At 49.2% G+C, this 14,556-nt stretch overlaps 1 protein-coding gene across 1 annotated transcript; it reads left to right on the forward strand.

Annotated features, from left to right (window-relative positions):
- Nucleotides 1-8,268: 8,268 nt before the first annotated feature.
- On the forward strand, nt 8,269-10,366 carry LOC128835570 (apoptosis-associated speck-like protein containing a CARD). Its single transcript, XM_054025113.1, is given in 3 exon segments — nt 8,269-8,284; nt 9,265-9,330; nt 9,525-10,366. Coding segments are annotated over 3 exon segments (339 nt in total). The 3' UTR covers nt 9,782-10,366.
- Nucleotides 10,367-14,556: the final 4,190 nt, after the last annotated feature.

A 14,556-nucleotide genomic window follows, 5' to 3' on the forward strand; every position in this document is an offset into this window, starting at 1 on the left:
CCACGCTCTGCTCTGCTCTCTGTGTGTGTGAGGAAGTGGTGAAGCAAATTGGAGCCTCCTTTTCCTCCTGTGACAGGCAGAGATGCTGTTCTGCCCCAGATGCGAATCGCTTACTTCACTGACGGGAGGATGACTCTGGAGGAGCCAACACAGGTGAGGCCGTTCCACGCCGTGCTGGAGAACCCCAGCTTCTCCTTCATCGGGGTGCTCTGGAAACCCATCTATGCCGTGTTTCCGTTCATACCCATCCACTCCGTGGTGCTGATCTACCAGGTAGTCAAGGCTGCAGCCATCACCCTCCACCTCTACCTGATTCCCAACGACCGCTCGCTCATCCAGGTAACCGGGAACCGACCACACACCTGGGGGAGCCAGAGCCACCAGCCATGGCAGGGCCCCCAGGGAGCGAGAACTCCCAGCGGGGCAGGCTGCTCTTGTGGGGCAGCTAAACAGACATCTGGAGCTCTCAGCTGATTCAAACCCAGAGGGAGTCCAGCTTCCTGACCATGTTATCTGTCCACTGTGTCAGTGACCGGGTTGTGAGCGGTCAGGCCTAGTGGTTAGAGCAGGAGTCAGGCCTAGTGGTTAGTGATAGCCAGGAATCGGAACCAGGGGTCAAAGCTGGAGTCAGGAATCAGGCGTCAGAGCTCAGGTCCGAACTGGAGTCCGAGGCTACATGCCAGAGCCTGGGCCAGAGCTGAATTCAGAAATCGCAGCTGCAGATTAGGACTGAGTTACCTGGAATAGGGTAAAGCTGGAGGCCCTGCCAGAGCAGGGCTGGGATCAAGCAGGCAACGGAGCTATTGCAGCCTTCAGGAAACGCTTTGAGCAGCCACTGAACTGCTGCTGGGCTTCAGCACCGGTCTGCTGACTCTTCCCGCCAATCAGGTGGTGTAGCCAATCCAGCAGCCTGCTCAGGCCAGCTGTGCTCGTTAGGTCGCCTGCAGACTGGATCTGCTGCAGGCCCCGAATTCCTGAGACCCTGTGAGCCTGAAAATTGTGGGTGGGGATTTCAAAGTGCCCAAGTGACTTAGAAGCACTCATCTCGGGATTTTCAGAATGGCGTAAGTGAATTAGGCACTAGCCCTGCTTGGAAATTTTCCAACACAGTTTACTTTTGTCAAACGATACCAGTTCAACAGAGTGCAATGTTTCCCGGCGTCCATCACAGATTCCTTGACTGGTTCATCCAAACACCAGCAGATTTCCATTCAGCCACAGCAGTGGTGAAACCGACAAGAATGTCAATTGCACACATTTTGGGAACATTTGGAGGGTTTGTTCCTTCACAAAGCTTTTCAGTGAATTTGGGTTTGAGCTGATTTGGAATGAAGCCAAATTCTGAAATACCGAAACTTTTCGCAAACGGAACCCCCAACATTTTAGCCTTCTCTGTTAGGTGTCTTGCTCCCGTATGAAGTCAATGGGATGTAGCCTCTTAAATCCCTTAGGAACTCAGGAAAATCCTTTCCTGTATTCAGTCCTCCAGGATCCCTCTGATCTTCAAGGGTGAACAATACCCAAGTCCTATGTTGCTAGATGGTCTTTGCAGCCATTTCCAGGACCCGCTGCAATTCCATCAGGAGATTCTCTCTCACCCTTCATCTTTGAGGGTGAAGGAGGGTCCATGACTTGGTTGCCTCATGGGTCCTCTTAGATCCCCTTGTGTTCGTAAAATCCTGCTCTTAAGAACCACAATCCTTGCCCAGCATATGCAGAGACCTTGAGTGCTGGCACCTGGATACTATCTTCCCTGGTTTGGTGACAAGCACCTTTCTGCTGTGTGGGGTGATGCAGGACTTCCCAGTCCAGTGGGAGCATGGAGGAAAGAATTGGGCCTTTTCCCATATTTTTTCTGTTGGCCAGTATCTCCTGGAAACACCTGTATTTGAACTCTTATAGGCAGTGGATGAAGAGGAGAAAAAGCACCAGTCCATACAGGTGCTCAAGCCCCCTCAGACGAAGCCCCTCTACGTCGGCTCTTGTTACACCGTGTCCAGTTCGTTGGACTTAGAGGTAACGCCCGAGGTGAGTGACATTTAGCTATAAGTCTAAAGAATGAAAACCACTGCCTGGAGGATTAATAGACTTAACAAGAGCATGTTGTTAGATCTCACCCCAGATCCCTCCTTGCTACAGCTGGTTGAAAATGTTCTAGTGGAGCAGTGGTCCATCGGCGGCTGCTGACTGGACGAAATTGGGGATATGTCCATATCAATTACATATCATTGTAATGATTCTTTTCTAGAACATCAGAACATTTGATTTTGATTTTTCATTTTGAAATGTTTTTCATTTAACAATTTATATTATATTATTATAATAAATTCACACGTCCCTTCCTGACTCCTTTTCCCGTTTACACAGGGAAATTCTTCGGCACTCTTTGCATGGCACGGGCTTGCAGGTCATGGAGTTCCACTCCTTTTCTCTTCAGATGTCTCTAGACAGAGTCTTTCCAGCTATCCTCAGCCTCTCTTGTCCTTTCTTGCTGTCCTCTTCCTAACATGCTTTCTTTGCTAGTTGTTCTTCTCCCATTCTTATCACATGTCCAACCTACCTGAAACGTGTGCTCTGCGGCCTATCGCTGAGAGTCCCAAATTCATCTTCCTCCTTATTTCTTCCATGTGCACCCTGTCTACCCTCCACTTGGCTCCCATTGTCCTCAGTGTATTATTTTCTACTACCTCTATCTTCTTGTCCTCCATCTCCATAAGATCCACCATTTCCAAACCATAGAGCAGGTAGGGACAAACTCACGCAGAATACACTTTTCCTCTGCATTTGTTACGTCACTGCTGGTCCCACAGTGTTCCTGCCACTTTTTTCACTGCTGCCCATGCACACTGGGTTCTTCTTTTCAAAGCTTGAGATCGCTCTCCAATGGCAGTAAGTGTCCTTCCCACGTACACAAACTCTTCTGATTCAGCTTCTCCCCTGAAACTTCAATCAACAGCTCTTGCTTCCACCTTCCCTGAGTAATTTCAGTTTTCTTTGTGTTTACCTTCAAACTAGGGTCTTCAAACACCAATGCCCATCCTGATACCATATTTATCAATTCCGATTTGCTGTCAGCGAGAAGGGCCAGGTTGTTAGCATACGTTCGTTGGCTTTGTGTCTACACAAGCTTGGTTCTCCTACTGATTAACTCCACAACTAGAATGGAGAGAAGTGGACCCAGTGCCCTGCCTTGTCTCAATTTCACACCAAAACTCTCAGAGTTACCACTTTAGCTCCTGACCCTCCCTACAGCTCCCCTAGTACTCTGCTTTTTGAGGTACCTCTCCCATCCAGCTCAATACTCCAAACACCATCTCCCGTGGAACCACGTCCTGCTTTTCAAGACCAATACATTTTACATCGCAATTATGACCTCTAGTTACCGTTCTTTCAGACGTCTGTCTCATTGCAAATGTTGCATCTCCTTCCCTTTCTAAAGCCACGCGGCTCCTCTTCTATATTTTCCTCCACCTTCCACCTCAACCTTGCCTCCAAATCTCTTTCATGGACTTTAAGCGGTTGACTTAGCAGGGTGATGCTGTAGTAGATTTTGGATTATGTGCCTCATCCGTACCCTTCCGAAGTGTTGGGAATAGAGACGTAGGCAGTCTGGCCTGCTGGTCAGAGCGGGAGTCAGGTCTAGTGGGTGGATGCAGCATCCAGATGAGGGAACAGAAGCGGGGGTCAGAGCCAAGGGTCAATCTAGGATCGGAGTCAGAAGTCAGAGCTGGGGATCAGAGCCAGGAATGGTAGGTCATGGCCAGGAGGGAGGTGTAAGGGCAGGAACCAAAGGAAAGGCAAGGGTCAGGCATGGAATAAGAAGCAATGGTCTCAAGTTGCAGTGGGGGAGGTCTAGGTTGGATATTAGGAAACACTATTTCACTAGGAGGGTGGTGAAGCACTGGAATGGGTTACCGAGGGAGGTGGTGGAATCTCCTTCCTTAGAGGTTTTTAAGGCCCAGCTTGACAAAGCCCTGGCTGGGATGATTTAGTTGGGGATTGGTCCTGCTTTGAGCAGAGGGTTGGACTAGATGACCTCCTGAGGTCTCTTCCAACCCTGATATTCTATGGTTCTATGGAGAAGGAGCAAGGTGGTAGGTAGGAACAAGGGTAGGGGTGAGGCAGGATGGGAGCAGTCAGGAAGAGGGTTGGATGCTGATTGTAGGAGGCAGACAAGACCCAGGTTCGACACGGCAGCAGCAGGGAGTCTGTGCAGCCCTTGGGTTCTACACCCTTGGATGATTACACAAAGGCACAATCAATCCCATTCTCCAGTCATCTGGTATCCTAGCTTGTTCCCAGTAATCACAGAGTAATCTATGAAGCCACTTGACTCCAGTACCTCCAGCTGCCTTGATCATATCCATAGTTCTCTCCTCTTCACCAGCTGCTTTACCATTGTCCACCTTATGCGGTGCTGCTTCTATCTCCTCTACAGAGATTGATACCCTCTGAAGCTTGCCCATAGCTGCTGGCAGTGCTTGCCCTCCCAGCAACCTCTTCTCATGTAACAGCCTTTGGAAATAGCTCCTGTACCTCTTTAGGGGTCATCACCTCACAGATCCTATCCTTCACGCCGAAAGATTTCTTCACATCTTGTGTTACATTGTTCCTCTTTTTTACCAACCCCAAACCCAATTTCCTGCCATCCTCTTCCTCCGGTTTTCTGTAAAATTCCTCTTCAGCATTTATTCTTGATTTAGCAACTGCCCTTTTAGCCTCCTTTTTTTGCGTTTGCAGTTTTGATGGTCTCATTATCACAAGCTGCTTCCTCAAACTCTTGGAACAGTTCTTTCTTTTTAACTTCCCTTGTACATCAGATTTCCACCACCGGCTTGTTCTCCAAAAGCACCCCACTTGGTGCCAGAGGGTGGCCAGGCCCAGTGCTTGGGGCAGGAGTCAGGCTGAGTGGTCGGAGCAGAAAATCAGCCACCAAGGTCAGAGCCGGAGTCAGAAGCCAGGAGTCGGAGCCGGGTGGGGCATTGCAGTGTGGCAGCTCACATCCAGGCTCGGTGAACCCTGTGTTCAGACCCAGGTGCCAGTCATCTGAGTTCACTCTGCAGCATAGACGTGCCCAGAAGGCAGAGGGCTGGGTTTTGGGACAGGGAAGAGGGGCCTCGTTAAGGCAATCTGCAAAAGGTTGCTGCCTGCTTGGGTTTTTGTCCAAGGAACCAGGACACCAGACTCAGGTGGGGTCTCCCCTATAGGAATTTCTTGTCTCTATACCAGGAAGTGGACTTTCGCTACATGAGTCCAGAGGACCAGCAGCCGTTCATGGAAATCTACACCAAGGACATGAGGGAGGGACTCAAACTCATCGTACTGATGAAACGCTACGGGGAAGTTGTCTGGAAGGTCTTGGTGAGACCAGGTGGGGACCGTCGTTTTGGTCTGTGTTTATACAACGTGAAGCACAATGGGGTCCTGAACCCTGACTTGGCCTTTAGGTGCTATGGTGACACAAATGATAAATAACAGAATATTCTTTCAGTGGGTGAGGTATTCCAGCTGTAAGGCCCCTTGGTACTCCAATCACTGGGGCCCTCTGCACCATCACATGTAGCCATTCAGACCTGAAAGTGCTCGCTGTGATGTAAAGTGTCTAATATAAATGGGAAATGATTTTGATGAACAGGCTGACTGACCTTATCTTTGTTTCTCTCCTAGAGGACGTGATGCTTTCGGGTTCCTCCTCTGAAAAGTTCAAGGGTCAGTTCTTCTGGGAAAGACCCATGGGTGAATCAGTGGCAAAAGTGGGAAGAGAATCGGGGAATCCCCCTATTCTAACCCACCAGACCCCATTTCCCTCCCAGATCCAGGGGTAGAACCCAGGAATCCTGACTCCCAGCCCACTCACTCTAAACCACTAGACCCCACTCCCTTCCCAGAGCCTATTAGAGGGGGAGCTTAGAAACCTCATTTAAATGACAGATCTCCTAACTAGTCACATTAAGTTTAACCCTCAGTTTTCCAGGGCTTCGGAAACTGCTCCCTGAACTGAAACAAGGGTTTATTGGACTATGCGGCCAGAGAGAGCTCAGACTGTCGCCTGCAGCTGCCTGGAGCTCACCGGCAAGGCCTGTGGATGAGGAAGCAGAGGGAGAGCTAGGCAGCAGCGCTACACTCAGGACAGTGGCTAACGAGTGAGCGATGAGCAGCTGAGACGAGGGTGAAATTGACACCCAAAACTGGGCTATGCAGGAGGTCCAACTAGATGATCAGAATAGTTCCTTCTGGCCTTATCTATGAAACCACAGAGCTGCTGCTCCTGTGATGAAGTTATTATCCCTGGGAAAGGTGATGGCTCCCTCAGAAACCCTTCTCTCCGCATTTTTACATTTATAGGCCAGAAGGAACCATTCTGCTCTCGTCTGACCTCCAACAGGATCTCAGCCGGTGATTCCTGCATCCAGCCCTCTAACTCCAGTGTTTGAGCGAGAGCTTGTAAGAGACTACACAGATAGGTGTAAAGATTCCAGGTGCTGGAGAATCCACCACAGCCCATAGGGACTGGCCCCAATTGTAACTGGTGTTGTGGTTGGACCTAGGAGCTCAGCCATGGCCCACCCCACATAGCATGAGGTGCTGGGCAAACCCGTTATGTGTCTTTTTGGAGTAGAGCTGGGTGGGAAATGGTTTTCCCATCTTGTAAAAAATGTCAAGATAGCAGCAAATTTCCCCATTCCAAATCAGGATGAAAAGTCTTGAAAATTTTCAAGAACCGGAAATCTGAAAAAAAATACTGGTCAGGTCAACCAGAATGCTTTGTTTCAATTGTGCCTCTAGCTAGCTATCCTCCTACACCCTATCTATCTATCTATCTATCTATCTATCTATCTATCTATCTATCTATCTATCTAATCTTCAGTTTCAAACTGAAATGTCATGTTGAACCAGAAAACCAGAATGTTTTTCTTTTAAAAAATATTGACACAAAATGTTTCAACAATTTCAACACTTTTCATTGACATTTTTTTTCGAGTCACTAAAAGTCATTCAAAAATGTTCCCGCAAAAAGTTTCAGTTTCAAAGATGTGGCTGTCACAGTTCAGGGCAACTGCATCCATATTCCCCCCGCCCCCAACATGGTCCCTTAAGGGCACCCGCCCTAGGCTCCCAGCTCCCCAGCCATCACCTTCTTGGGCAGAGACCCGTGTCTCTCTCCCTCTTGAGCAGGATTTTTCCAGGCTGCACAGTTCCCTGCCCACACTGTGATATTCCCAGCAAGCCTGGCTACCTAAACAGGCCAGCTTCTGTGCTTTGCTTTCTCCTCTGAGGCTATGAACAACGTAATTGCCAGCAGTTATAAGTTACTACACAGCCCTTTATAAGCAAGCACATTTATTCTTAAGGTGAAAGCATTACTGCACCGACATATTAAAATCAATCCGAGTTCCTATATGCAGGCTACAAGCTTCCCAGAAGTTACCCATCAGTCTTATGGGGCCTCAGTAGGCCGAAATCCTTCCAACCTCTCCCAGGAAGGATTGGGGCCCCCTTGGACTGAAGGTCCTGTCTGTTTGCTGGATCAGGAAGAAGGCCCTGAGTCAGTTTGAACTCAGGCTATTTATCCAACAGCCCTTTCTTTGTCTGTTGGTCTCTGGAGAATCCAGTCTGAACTAGTCTATGCCAGTCTCTCCAGGTGCTGGTGCCTCACTGGAGGTGTTTCAACCTGATAAAATTTGCCTAATCTCCCCCCTCCCCTGCCCCCCCAACACACACACTGTTCTTAGTTCCTGGCAGGGCTGTGGTTAGCCTCACCCATGGAATTACATACATTCTCTGGTCCACAATGCCACATAAACTTAGACCAGTAAACTCTCCCAAAGATAGTGCAGGAAATAGCCAGATCTGTCACATCAGCACTTTTCAATTAAAAAAAACATTTTGTCAAAACGTTCCTGATCATCTGGTTACGGACCAGGAGCCCAGTGCACTCAGGATTGTACAAATCTGGGACATCTTCCTTTCCCAAAGAGCAGCTGACCATCTACATAAGGGTCCAAGAGTGAATTCCCTTTCCTGTTAGAAAACATTGCACTTCGCTTCCCATTTGCATTTGTCTAGTGTCAGTGCCCAGCCACAGTGCACGGATGGCAAGGAAGGAGCCAGGCTCAATTTCCTATTCTGCCAGACTTTCTGCATGACCTTGGGCCAATCACTTAGCCTCTGTGTGCCTCAGTTTCCCATCTGTTCAATGGGGATAAATAGCCCTGCCCTGCGCCACTGGGGATAAATAAATTGAAGATTATAAGGCACTCAGATACTATGGAGATGGTGCCAGGTAAGTACCTTAGATAGAGTGTAAGAGGGTCAAAACACTCTAGTTCAAATGGGAATTAATCCAGGGACGTTCTATGGCCTGTGTTATTCAGGGGTCAGATTAGATTATCTTGATTAGGGTTCTTGCTGGCCTTAGAATCTATGAATGAATATTTATCAATTTCTTGATGGGTAGAAATCCTGAATGAGCATAGAATCTAAAAGTAAAATTTCTCTTGGAAAGCTGGAAAATTTAAATATTAAGGTCAGATTTAAAAAAAACAGTGAATTTTTTCCACCACATAGGAATTGCCAGAATGGATCAGACTTGAGGTCCAATTAGTCCAGTGTCCTGTCTCTGAGCATGTTGGTGCCAGATGCTTCAAAGGAAAGCATAAGAACCCACAATAATAGATGCGGAGTAATCTACCCATGACCTTCCGTCTCATCCTGGTCTGTAATAGTGAGAGATCAGCTTAAGTCCTGACGCACAGGGTTTGGTGTCCCTTCCAAAATTGTTCTCAGTTATGATAACTGGATATTCTTGATTTCAGTGGTGTTGTAGTCCCAGGATATGAGAGAGACAAGGTGGGTGAGGCAATATATTTTATTGGACCAACTTCTGTTGGTGAAAGAGACAAGCCTTCAGCTTCACAAGACCTGAAGAGCTCTCTACGGCTCGAAAGCTTGTCTTTTTTACTAACAGAAGTTGGTCGAATTAAAGATATTACCTCGCTCATCTTGTCTCTCTGGATATTCTTGTTATCTATCTAAAAGGCCAGTCCCTTAGTGAATCGTGTTAAATTCCTGACCTCACTTCATGGCTAATGACTCGTTATGTGATTAAATCCCTAGATACCTCACACAGGGAGAGTACCTCGCCCTGAACCGGTTGGAGGATCCAGAGATCAGGGTCGCCACATTGATTGATATGGTGCTGGCCAAGGGGGACCAGGCCCATCAGCTGTTTTTGTAATGGCTTCTTCTGGTCTCCTCCTACAGGCTTCCAAGCAGATGTGGCTATCCCCAGGCCCGGAGCACAGTCAGGAGGCCCAGTCAGTGCTGAAGGTGAGATACGGGGCTCAAGGTGCAACATCTCTGGATTATAACAGGCAAACCCCTTGGGGAGAAGAAGCAGGAAAAGGCAGGGGAGAGATGGAGGAGGGGTTCCCATGCATCCTGGTTGGAGCTTAGGCACTCCAAGGAAGCAAATAGCATGAGACGCTGTATCAATTCACTGCCTTCTGGTGTCTCCTCCGCAGGGGGACATTTTGTGGACCGGCACCGAGCAGAGCTGATTCAACGGGTCTCTATGGTGGATGGGGTCCTGGACATGCTGTGTGGCACCGTGCTGGATAATGAGCAGTACCAGAGCATCTGAGCCGAGAGAAGCAACCTGGAGAAGATGCGGAAGCTGTATGAGTTCATGCCGAGCTGGAACCGGGGCTGCAAGGACCGGCTCTACCAGGTGCTGAAGGCCAAGCACAAGTTCCTCATTGAAGAGCTCGAGGGGAAATGAACGCAATAAGCCGTCCCTCCTCCTGGAGCGGCTGTGCCTAGAGTCCATTCCATGGCACTCGGGAGTCCAGCTCTGGTTCTTCTCCCTCTTCACCCGGGATCCATTGTGGTGAGCCTCTGGAATCCGGTTCTGGTCCTTCAACCTGTCAATCAGTGCTTGTCTGGTCTTTATCCACCCCACTAGGCACATCCCTTACCGTCGTCACAGCTGGGTCTCCGACAGGGGGGCTCCATCCGTGCCCCTCCCCCCGGCCTCGCCTCAGGCTGAACTTGGGTGGAGATTCCATCAAAGGCCCCAGTTCCCTGCTCACCTTCCTCAGCAATGTCACCAGCAGCACCATCTCCATTCTCTGCTGTGTAAGGGCACCTGCCTCAAGCCGGAACACGGCGCGTGCTCTGGGAGTTCCCTGGGCCTTCCACCTCCTCCCCACCTCCGACGCCCTCGGGACATTCTGTGTGGCAGGGTTTATCGGTCACGGAAGCCGATTAAACAGAACTCGACGTAGTTCACTTGGAAAGTGAGGAACCAGCAGTATGTCTGCACTGCGGCTGGGAGCATGCCTCCCAGCTCACGTCAGTGGTTTAGGGTCCTGAATCAGGCAGCACAACGCTGAGCCTAGTGTTGTCCGTTGGCTGCATGCGTGTGTTCTCCCTGTGTGCTTTTTTGGCTGTGGCCAGATCGCCGGCACAGCAGATCTCAGTCCCAGAAAGACCACAGACTCGGTTCAGTGGCGAAGGCGTGTGGCCAGGTTTATTGCCAATAAGGCATGGAACTAGCACCTGGCAGTCTACAGGGCCACTAATACATGGATGTCCGTGACAACAGACTCAGCTCAGGCTAGGTAGGACTTTCCACTGTCCCCTCAGCTGGACAAAGACACTCCTTCTGTGACCCCTCTTTTATACAGATACAAACAAGTTACCTAGTAACTTTCTGACGTGGTTAATGATCACCTTACACCTTGTACCTGTTGGTTCAATCAAAACATCCCCATCCATTATCCTGCCATCCTGACCTTCTCTTCAGGAGGGTCAGTGTGTCCCTGTACCATTTTCAGGGAGTGTGTTTATACCACAACTTTGTATCGGGTACTACCCTTCTGGATTGTGTTTACATGAATAAGGTAACTCCCTTCTCTTCATGTGTCAGTATATAATGCCTGCATCTGTAATTTTCACTCCATGCATCTAAAGAAGAGAGTGAGCCTGAAACACATGGCCTGGTTCAAGACATAAAGCCTGAACCAAAATCAGCAAGAGTGAGGTTATGAGCAAGAGTCAGGCCCTGCTCTAAAGCAAATGCCACCTCACACGTTCACGGTCGGGTACATGAACTTGCTAAGAATATGGCTGGTGTTGCTAAAACACAGACACTCCTAAGAAGTATTAGACACTAGGTATTCATGAAAACAACATGGAGTCCAGTGGCACCTTAAAGACTAACAGATTTATTTGGGCATAAGCTTTCATAGGTAAGAAACCCACTTCTTCAGATGCATGGAGTGAAAATTGCAGATACAGGCATAAATATATTGGCACATGAAGAGAAGGGAGTTACCTTACAAGTGGAGAACCAGTGTTGAAGGCCAATTCAGTCAGGGTGGATGTGGTCCACTCCCAAAAACTAATGAGGAGGTGTCAATACTAAGAGAGGGAAAATTGCTTTTGTAGTGAGCCAGCCACTCCCAGTCTTTATTGAAACCCAAGTTAATGGTGTTAAGTTTGCCACCGGACTCCTCATTGTTTTTGTGGATACAGACTAACACGGCTACCCCTCTGATACTTGGGCCTTGGCTACACTTACCCGCTAGTTCGGCGGCTGGCAATCGAACTTCTGGGTTCGACTTATCGCGTCTAGTCTGGACGCGATAAGTCGAACCCGGAAGTGCTTGCCGTCGACTGCGGTACTCCAGCTCGGCGAGAGGAGTACCGCGGAGTCGACGGGGGAGCCTGCCTGCCGAGTGTGGACCAAGGTAAGTTCGAACTAAGGTACTTCGAACTTCAGCTACGTTATTCACGTAGCTGAAGTTCCGTACCTTAGTTCGAATTAGGGGGTTAGTGTAGACCTGGCCTTAGTCTACACTAGAAGTACTACATTGGCGCAGCTTTGGCACATCTGGTGAAGACGCACTATGATGACGAGAGAGTGCTCTTCCATCAGCATAATTAGGCTAGGTCAGCGGGAAAGCGTCTCCCGCCAACATAGCACTAGTATGGACACAGTAACTTGTGTTGCTCAGGGCGGTGTCTTTTTCACACCCATGAGCTAAGTAAGTTGCATCAATTTAAGCGGTAGTGTAGACCTGCCTGCGGCTAGCAACACATTCCCATTAGGGCAATTACAGTAATTGCCTGTATTACCATGAACAGTAGGCTGAGAGTTCTAACTATTGGGTGCAGGGTAACAGCCTCTAGAATTGCCCACCAGGGTGTTTCCACTTGTACACTTGTTAGTTCTTTGATTTGCTGTTGGGTTAGATTAGCTAAAGCTTCTTTGGTTCTTGTTACCAAATCATGCCTATCCAATGGTAATTGCACAAGTGTGTGGGGGGGGGGGGAGGAGAGGGAGAACGACGACCAATTTGACCAATAAAACATTTATGTCACCTAGAAGGAGTGGTGAGTTGACAGAGTGCTCACACCACTTGTTGGCCAGAAATCATAAGCTTCAATCTGGACTGTGCTGGTTACCTGTACACAAAAAATGCCTGTAGTATCCCCAGGACAATTTTGTCCGTGCATGGTGAAATTTTATATCCCAACGCGCAAACCACATATTTTATTCGTACCGCCTCATTGACCAATTCTTTTTGGACCAATCCCCTTTTTTATTATCAATGTCTCTAGTAGCATAGCACTCACATAGTCACCACCCATTATTTTTGGTGCCGCAAGCCTGGTTAATTTCCAAACCTGTTTCAGTTACCAGGTGCACAGTGGGATAATGTTGCACATAGGTATTGTTTATCATGTTTCCCAGACTATTAGCATCATGTACTTTAACTGGGGCTTGGCTCCACCTTGGGATAGCCGCTATGATATAAAGACTCTTACTGTTGTTACTGTCTAGGCCTGAAACCCTATCAAATAGCAAACTGTATGGAATCTGAGCTGATATATTATATATCCTGTTCCCAGGGCCGCCCAGAGGATTCAGGGGGCCTGGGGCAAAGCAATTTAGGGGGCCCCTTCCATTAAAAAAAGTTGCAATACTATAGTAACATGTATTTGGAAATGTAAAAAATAACCAGTGAAATACGTTCAAAAATTAATTTTTAATAATTTGAAAATACACGAAATACATTATTAAAAACATTAAATACTTTAATGGTATGTATACATTTGCAATTACATAATGAGCTGTCGCTGAGTGATGGTGCTGGTTGGTGCCAATGGGCTGTCACTGCCTGGGGGTGGCGCTACTGTTGCCCAGGGCTGGGTGGGGAGCTGGGCTCTGGGTCGGGGGGGTGCCCGGCTCAGAGGGGCTGGGCTCGGAGCTAGGGGTCAGGGTTGGAGGGGATGGGGTCAGGGGGTGCCCGGCTCAGAGGGGCTGGACTTGGAGCTAGGGGTCAGAGCTGTGGGGGGGATGGGGTCAGGGGGGTGTCCAGCTCAGAGGGGCTGGGCTCGGAGCTAAGGGTCAGGGTTGTGGGGGGATGGGGTCGGGGGGGGTGTCCGGTTCAGAGGGGCTGGGTTCAGAGCTGGGGATCAGGGCTGGGGGGGGGAGAGATGGGGTCAGAGGGGCTGGGCTTGGAGCTGGGGGTCAGGGCTGGGGGAGTGCCCGGCTCAGAGGGGCTTACCCCCGCCTCAGTCACTCAGGCATTTCTCTCTCTCTCGTCCCATGAAACTCACCTTTTCAGATAAGTTTATAAACTCTAGTCAGCATCTGCACATTGTCCATTTAGATGGTAAGGTCTGTGGAATAGGGGTCTTGTTTGTAAAACATCACACACACCTATGGTGTGATCTAAATAATAATAGGCCTGATTCTCCACTGCCCTGCCCCTTGTGTTGTCATCTACACCTGTGCAAGGCAGCAGTAACATAGTACCAAGCCGGAATTCCCCATTCACGGCTATGTTGTGTGTGCAAATGATATCAAAAGCATTACATGTCCCAGTCTTACAAGGAAGGTGGGGTCCTTTTTGTGTTTTTTGGGTGGCAGGGGGAGGGAAGGGGCAGGTGCAGAGTTAAGGTTGTTTGGGGGAACTTTGTATTTCCAAGGTCAGAATTAACTTGTGCTTTTGATCAGGTGACACCCAGCAGCTAGGAAGTGGAGCCTGTGTGATTTTTAGAGGAAGGAGGGGATTGGCAGGCAGTCTATAGCAGCTGGCAGGCTAGGGGAGTCAGGAAGACAAGGGGAAGCATTGGGATGATTTCAGGAAAGGGGTGTAGAGAGAGAGTGAGGCAACGGTGGTGGATCAAATCAGGAGCACAGGAACCTCGGTAGAAGTGTGGGGGGGGGGCACAAAGCCACACCCCCTCTCTGGCCCAGTCCCTGCTCCTCCTTCCCCAGAGCTGCCCAGGGAGTTCAGGCCACTACCCCCGGCCCTTCCACCGACCTACTCTGGGTGGCGCACCCCAGGGGACAGGGGCAAGGGATGGGGACTGCTCGTGGACACCCTACTCTCTCTCCTCCCCACTCCCTCGGGGCAGAGAGAGGTGGGAGGAGGGGGAGGTTCCTGACTGGGGTTAGCGAGTCAGTCAGTGCTGGGATCCTTGTTCCTGTTGGTATAGGTGACGTTTTAGAAAAAAAATATATATAGATGTAAGCAGAGT

This window comes from Malaclemys terrapin, chromosome 4 (assembly GCF_027887155.1).
Source record: "Malaclemys terrapin pileata isolate rMalTer1 chromosome 4, rMalTer1.hap1, whole genome shotgun sequence".
Classification (NCBI taxonomy): Eukaryota; Metazoa; Chordata; order Testudines; family Emydidae; genus Malaclemys; species Malaclemys terrapin.